General features: G+C 40.6%; 1 protein-coding gene across 1 annotated transcript; it reads left to right on the forward strand.

The window, feature by feature from the left end:
• Window positions 1-1,418: 1,418 nt before the first annotated feature.
• Window positions 1,419-5,510, forward strand: krt61.S (keratin 61 S homeolog). The gene is made up of 9 exons (XM_018250166.2): window positions 1,419-1,982; window positions 2,111-2,325; window positions 2,574-2,634; window positions 2,743-2,838; window positions 3,181-3,345; window positions 3,523-3,648; window positions 3,849-4,069; window positions 4,754-4,788; window positions 4,866-5,510. The coding sequence occupies exons 1-9, from the start codon at window positions 1,488-1,490 to the stop codon at window positions 5,123-5,125; spliced, it is 1,674 nt and encodes a 557-aa protein (XP_018105655.1). The 5' UTR covers window positions 1,419-1,487; the 3' UTR covers window positions 5,126-5,510.
• The last annotated feature ends 2,427 nt before the right edge of the window (window positions 5,511-7,937 follow it).

Below are 7,937 nucleotides of genomic sequence, written 5' to 3' on the forward strand. Positions count from 1 at the left end.
GGGGGGGGATGCCAGGCATGTGCTTTCTCTGCCTGCTACCCCTAGTCCGGTCCTCTCTCTGCTCCGATCTCCTCTCTGCTCTGTATTTGAGCATTGTTTTGGCAATGCTCATCTATCTGTGCCCAGCTGGCACCAAGACAGGCCAGGTCCCTAGGGCGCCTGGCCAGCCTGGTCTGCCTCTGGGAGAAAAGGCACAGGCTACACAGCAGATAACAGACCAGCTCTGTAGTATACAATGGGATTCTTCAGAACGTATCTATCTACTGTGCATCCTGTGCTTGAATGGCTGGCCCAATGGCTACAGAGCAGCTTGTTTATATTAAATATAGTTTTTTTCTGAAGTAAACAGACCAGTTTTGCCATTCCAGGGCACACATTACATTGTCTTTCCTTTAAAACACTTTCATTTTTGGTGTTACTGCCCCACAGCCATGTGCTCCCAGTTAAGAAGCACTGTAAATCACATCCCTATTGTACTACTGGTTTACAGGACTGGTCCATTGACTGCAATTTGTCTGCCAGCAGACACAACAAAAAAATGTTTGCTTGGTGGCCCATGAACCCAAAATTTTGCTGCTGCTGCCAGAGGATAGTTACTGTCGTCTCAGAGAACTGTTAAAAAACTGCCTTTAATACTAATTCGATCCAGTGAAGGAATAAGAGATGGTATATGGTTTTCATAGCAAAACAAGAAGTAAAGATGTTGTTATGTGCATGAAATAAAATGTTATATACATCTTACTAAGGCCATATAAACTCTTGTTACAGTTACCATTCCATGTTGATCTGCAAAGCACTTATTATTATTATTATTATTATTATTATTATTAAGTGGCAATAAAAATGGCATTTATTTTGGTTTAAATAAAAATGTAACTACTGTATATGAATATTGCAGCTTAGTATTATGAGTATTATCATTTTGCAGTGAGTACTAGAGTTTTAAGGAGAATCTTATTTAGATTCTTCTCTGTGGATATTTGCTACACCATGAAAGTCCTACAGCCTTCCCCACAATGCCCTGTACTCACTGCTTATAGGTTCTCTTGTTTTTTATAAAAGGGCGTGGAGACTGGAGAGCTGACCTGGATCATTGAGCCTCCCCTTATCACATTCCCGAGGAGGGATTGTGCATTTTTATTGGAGTGGCTTGGTTTAAGGCTGAACATGCTACTAATTATACAGAGTTAAATACAGATGGAAATCAACTAGTTAAGCCCAGAAAGTGAATTTCCCATACATTCCAAGCCATAATATTTTAGTGCTTGAGATGTTAGAGGTGTGATTTAATTAGATGATTTCACTGTTTAAATTGCTGGAAGGCATGCCAAGCCCAGTATTGAGGTAAGACAATTCATGCACATTATAATGACCAAACCCACATACTCATACAGATAAAAGGGGGAGTAGCACATAGGAACGTTCACTCTGCATTCTCTGTTTGCTCATCCTCAGCATCAAAGGTTTAGAGTTACTGCAGTAGGACCATGTCTGTGTCTCGCCAAACAGTCTATTCTGTTGGAGGTACCAACAAAAGATTCAGTGCTTCTTCTGCTGTACCAGTTGGGGGAACCCGAAGCAGCTTCAGCACTCTCTCTGTCTCTCGCGCTGGTGGTGGAGGTGGCCGTTCTAGCTATGGTGGCTTTGGGAGCAGAAGCCTTCAAAATGCTGGTGGATCTAGGAGAATTGCTGTTAGTTATGGGGCACCATCACATTTTGGTTACAACAGTTCTGGCATGGAATCTCACATTGGCACCAACTATGGTTCAGATATGATGTCTGGAATTGGCATGAATCATGGTGCCTTTGGTGGTCCTGGATTTCCAGTGTGTCCACCTGGTGGCATCCAAGCAGTAACTGTTAACCAGACCCTGCTAGCACCTCTAAATCTGGAAATTGACCCAGCTATACAGAGAATTAGAACAGAAGAGAGAGAACAAATTAAGACCCTCAACAACAAGTTTGCCTCTTTTATTGACAAGGTAGGTTCATTTGTTAATTCCATAACCTTTCCTTTCTTATAGTTACATAGGGCTCATAGAGGTTTTCTAGGAATAAAATCTATTTGTTTTTGCATATTTCTTTAAATTACACATCTCTTCTTGCACAGGTTCGGTTCTTAGAGCAACAGAACAAAGTTTTGGAGACAAAATGGAGGCTCTTGCAAGAACAGGGGGTAAAGAGTGTGAAATGTAATATTGACCCTCTGTTTGAAGCCTACATTAGTGCCTTGAGAAGGCAACTGGATAGCCTGTCCAGTGAAAAAGTCCGTTTGGATTCAGACCTAAGACAGATGCAGGATGCTGTAGAAGATTTCAAGAAGAAGTAAGTTGACATAAAACCCATCTAACAATTGAAAAAGTTATTAACAGTAACAGTTTTTTTCTGTAAACTTGGGGAATGTAACCATTTAATGCCACTCGAGATAAATAAGTGAATAGCATTATCTGATGAGTTTATGTAAATATAAGATGAAATATTTGTAGGGATGCTCGCTGTTGTATGTCACATACTGTGGACCTAGTGCTCTAGTGTCATCTGTGAAACTGAATTTGCAATCTTAAATATTTCAGATATGAAGACGAAATCAACAAGCGCACCTCTGTAGAGAATGAGTTTGTGGTTCTCAAAAAGGTGAGGTTAAATCCAACAACCAACAATCATTTAGGATGCTCTGCTGAACCGCCCCAAGATATAATAATCAGCCAATGACTTAACATGCATCTTTCCCTTGCAATTAAGGATGTGGATGCTGCTTACATGAACAAAGTGGAGCTGGAGGCAAAGCTGAACGGTCTGACAGATGAGATCAACTTTTTACGAGTCCTCTATGAAGCGGTAATTATTTTTCATATATGCGATCCTTACAATATAAATGAAAACGCCTATTTTATATGGATAAGTTAAATGATAAATTAGTAAAGAATGAATCGTCACTGTCTGGTGAAGATACAACACTCAAATCTTTGTCTAAGGTGCTAAATATATTTCCTTAATACTTTGGGTTCCTCTTCCCATGGTAATTCATTGATTAACAACAGACTCTTGTAACTGAGATAGAGATGGAGCAACAGTGTTATCTTCATGGATTCAGATAAGTGGGTAGAAGAGTGGGACACCTATAAAACATGTCTGGCGTATTGTGCTGATTCTGTAACTGGGAATTTCTTTTGTGTTCAGGAGCTCGCCCAGATGCAGACTCAGATCTCTGATACTTCAGTTGTCTTGTCCATGGACAACAACAGGAACCTGGACCTGACTGGTATCATTGCTGAGGTGAAGGCTCAATATGAGGATATCGCAAACAGAAGCCGGCAAGAAGCAGAGTCTTGGTACCAAACCAAAGTGAGTGATTCATCCATGTCATTCATTGTGTCAGTAAGCAGGACACAAAAATACCTACACCCTACACCTCAACTATATTACATAGACATTTACTGTATATTCTTTTACCAACTTTTGGCGTTTCCTGCCACATAAATATGTATATTTATATATATAATCCTTGACTATTCTTTACAGTATGAGGAATTGCGACAGTCTGCAGGGAGACACAGTGATGACCTCAGAAATACCAAGACAGAAATCTCTGAGCTAAACCGCTTGATTAGCAGACTACGATCTGAAATTGAGAATGCAAAAAAACAGGTGAGTTGAGCCCAGAAGCAAAAAAGGTCTTAGGGTAAGGGTTTATATATATACATATAATTGTGGTTTAAAAAAGAACAAAGTGCCTTGTGTATAAATAGGGGTAAAGGGCACAGGAGGTCTTGTTTGTCTGTCATGTTACTTTGCAGTAGGTTGTTGTGTAGCTTTATTGCCATTAGTAACCTACTCTCTGCTTACAGTGTGCCAAACTACAAATTGCCATTGCTGAGGCTGAGGAACGTGGGGAGCTTGCTCTGAAAGATGCCAGGAAAAAACTGGCCGACTTGGAGGAGGCGCTTCAGAAATGCAAGCAGGACATGGCTCGCCAACTGCGTGATTACCAGGATCTCATGAATGTGAAGCTGTCTCTAGATATTGAAATTGCCACCTATAGAAAACTGTTGGAAGGAGAGGAATGCAGGTAAGGGATTCAATATCAAAAACCAATGTAACCAAAAGAAACCACCATCAGTTCAAAAAAAAATACAATGATTGCTAGGCCCAAAAATGAGCAAAGTATTGCTTCACATTACCAGTACACTGGTATAACTAGACATTTCTAGGCTCTATAGCAAAATCATTAGAGGTCCCACTAAACTTTGAGAAAAAATAATTTATCATAAACATAGACAGAAACTGTTTATTAGGCAGTGCCCCCTGACCCAACTATACCTCCTGGCCTACAAGCAGTCACAGCAGGGTCTGCTCCCATTGTAGTGCCCGTATATATATATATATATATATATATATATATATATATATATATATATATATATATATATATATATATATATATATATATATATATATATATATATATAAATATGTCTCTAAATTGCTACTCGGTAACTTGCGTGATATTCATACTTTAGTGCATGAGGCACAAGGGAGTGCTGCACCTAAAGCCTACATTACCCATACAGTAAGTAGCGACTGTGCCTAGTGAATCACATACAGGCTGCAAATCACAAAATTGTGTGCCTATGTCCCTCCTGCTTGATGTTCCATCCCACGAAGGTACTAGTTATATGTTATTGTACTAATATATTACATTTTTTTTTTTTAAAGATGTTTAACTAATATATTACATTTTTATCTTTTCCAGGTTGTCAGGAGAAGGTGTTGGACCAGTAAACATATGTAAGTATTGTTGCAGCAAGACTGGGTCTGTACACAAGTGCTTGCTGTGTAATCTAACTGTATAATTCTTTCTACAGCTGTCGTAAGCTCTGGCTACGGGGGCGGAAGCGCAAGTGGTCTTGGCTATGGAATGGGAGGTGGAAGTGGCTTCGGATCAGGAAGTGGGTATGCCATTGGCGGAGGGCAAAGCTTCGGAGGAGGAAGTATGGGAGGAAGTATGGGAGGAAGTGGCTTCTCTTTACACAGCGGGAAAATGGCATCCTTTGGACCTGGAAGTGGGAGCGGTTCAAGTGTAAAAATTGTATCAAAAACCTCCACAAGCTCTAGAAAGCTTTAATCTCACTCCTCAAACCAACCCACTCCACACAAATAATGCCAACTATATATTCCAAACATGCCTGTAACAGCACATGCCTAGAGATATAAAGCATATCTGTGGCAATTACAGCAATGTTCTACACAAGCCTTTGCATTTTGGTTATTTCACTTGCATCCTACAGATGTCCCTGTCTTGAAGAAGTTGTGATAGGTGACACTTTAAGACAGATCCCAGAAACAAAATGTACTGTAAAACACAAGAGAAAACACTGATACTGCTTAGAGAGTAGATATTGTTTGGTTATTATTTTGTAAATGCACTAATTTGCCACAGTTTTGCTTCTACCAATAAATCCTTTCTTTCTGACATTTTCTTAATAAACTGCAATCATTCTTATGCACCATTTGCTGTCTTCTTCTTGTTTCTAATACATGTCACATTTGCCTTATACTTTATATTTCTGTCTATGTCACAGCAGCACAATTTTTTATTAATGGAAAGCATTCACAATGGTAGGGAGGCAGCTGCTGTAGGTGTGTTACTACTGAGACTGTCCCCTGAGCACATCGTTATTTTGTGTCCATGGCCATTGGTGTACCATACACTCCCTAAGCAACTGTGTGTATTGTGTCTGACACTGGGGGTTGAATCATTTTCAATGGTGTAACTACAGAGGAAGCAGACCCTGCAGCTGCAGGGGGCCCAGGAGATCTAGGGACACATGAGGCCCTAATTCATATACAATATCAATAAATATTGGTAAAACAAGTCAACCTCTTGTCATTTTGAGGGGCTGAAAAATAATTTGCTCTGGGGCCCAGAAATATCTAGTTATGACACTGCTGATTTTCCCTAACTTTTATGCAGTAACGTTATAATTCAGGGGTCAGTATTTGTCTTAATTACTGTAAGAAATTCTGAATATATCAAAGATTAGTGTCTGAAAATAAAAATGGATCTTATGTTTTCGTAGACATTCACTGACTTATTCCAAATCTAAATACACAATGATTTCAATCCAGTATTCTAAACTAGATTTATAATTATATAGTGTATGTTTGGAGCAGACAGTGTTTTACAGCAGCAGTTTGCCCGCAAGTTAGCAATCAAACTATATAAGATAAGAATACATCAACTGTGACAAATAGGAATGGAATGTGAGCCAGAAGACATCCCGTCCTCATTGTAACAAGCAAAATAGTTCAGGCAACTGTTGCAACAGTGTATCTTAGGGCTCTTACACATGAGCGTTCCGACCTGCGCTCCCCTGCGTTCCGTTTTTTGGCGTTCAGCCGCAGGGGAGCGCAGGAATAGATGCAAGTCATTATTTGAAATGGGGCTGTACTCACACAGGCGCGTGTAGGCGCCGAACGTAGGTTCAGACGCAACATGCTGCATTTTTCCTGCGTTCGGCGCCTACACGCGCCTGTGTGAGTACAGCCCCATTTCAAATAATGACTTGCGTCTATTCCTGCGCTCCCCTGCGGCTGAACGCCTAAAAACGGAACGCAGGGGAGCGCAGGTCAGAACGCTCATGTGTAAGAGCCCTAAAACATAACTTTTAATCTTAGTTGCAATAAAAAAATCTCCAGCACAACCAACAACGACTCACAGCATATTCAAATCAGCTGTGCAGGACCATGTCTGAACTGAACTAGTTTGCTTGTTACAATGAGGATGGGATGTCTTCTAGCACACATTCCATTCCTATTAGAGATGTCGCGAACTGTTCGCCGGCGAACTTGTTCGCGCGAACATCGGGTGTTCGCGCTCGCCGGAAGTTCGCGAACGTCGCGCGACGTTCGCCATTTTGGGTTCGCCATTGTTGGCGCTTTTTTTTGCCCTCTCACCCCAGACCAGCAGGTACATGGCAGCCAATCAGGAAGCTCTCCCCTGGACCACTCCCCTTCCCTATAAAAACCGAAGCCCTGCAGCGTTTTTTCACTCTGCCTGTGTGTGCTGAAGAGATAGTGTAGGGAGAGAGCTGCTGCCTGTTAGTGATTTCAGGGACAGTTGAAAGTTTGCTGGCTAGTAATCGTTTTGATACTGCTCTGTTATTGGAGGGACAGAAGTCTGCAGGGGTTTGAGGGACATTTAAGCTTAGGTAGCTTTGCTGGCTAGTAATCTACCTTCTACTGCAGTGCTCTGTATGTAGCTGCAGTGGGCAGCTGTCCTGCTTCTGATCTCATCTGCTGACTGCTGCAATAACAGTAGTCCTTGTAAGGACTGCTTTTATTTATTTTTTTGTTGTTTTACTACTACTACTACTACTACTATAAGAGCCCAGTGCTATTAGTCTAGCAGTGTTGGGGAGTGGGACTGGTGTGCTAATCTGCTGCTCCTAGTAGTTCAGCAGCACCAACTTTAATTTTTTTTTTTAATATTCATTTTTTTTTTATTTTACTTTTTTTTATTTTACTACCGCTGTAGTAGTGTATAAGTTGACCTTTTAGGCATTATTTGCCCTGTAGGCATTATTTGCACACTGTTTTCTTCAACCCGCCATCTAGCTGTGTGACCTTGTTCACATTCTGTCTAAATATCCATAATATTACCGTCTCCAGAAAAAACACCGGAGTGACTTTTTTCAAGCAGCCATAATATATTTTACGTAATCCGTATCCACCGCTGTAGTAGTGTATACGTTGACCTTGTAGGCATTATTTGCACAGTGTTTTCTTCAACCCGCCATCTAGCTGTGTGAGCTTGTTCACATTTTGTCTAAATATTGATAATATTATCGTCTCTAGAAAAACCACTTGAGTTACTTTTTTCAAGCAGCATTCATATATTTTACGTAATCCGTATCCACCGCTGTAGTAGTGTATAC

This window comes from Xenopus laevis, chromosome 2S, assembly GCF_017654675.1.
Source record: "Xenopus laevis strain J_2021 chromosome 2S, Xenopus_laevis_v10.1, whole genome shotgun sequence".
NCBI classification, from domain to species: Eukaryota; Metazoa; Chordata; class Amphibia; order Anura; family Pipidae; genus Xenopus; species Xenopus laevis.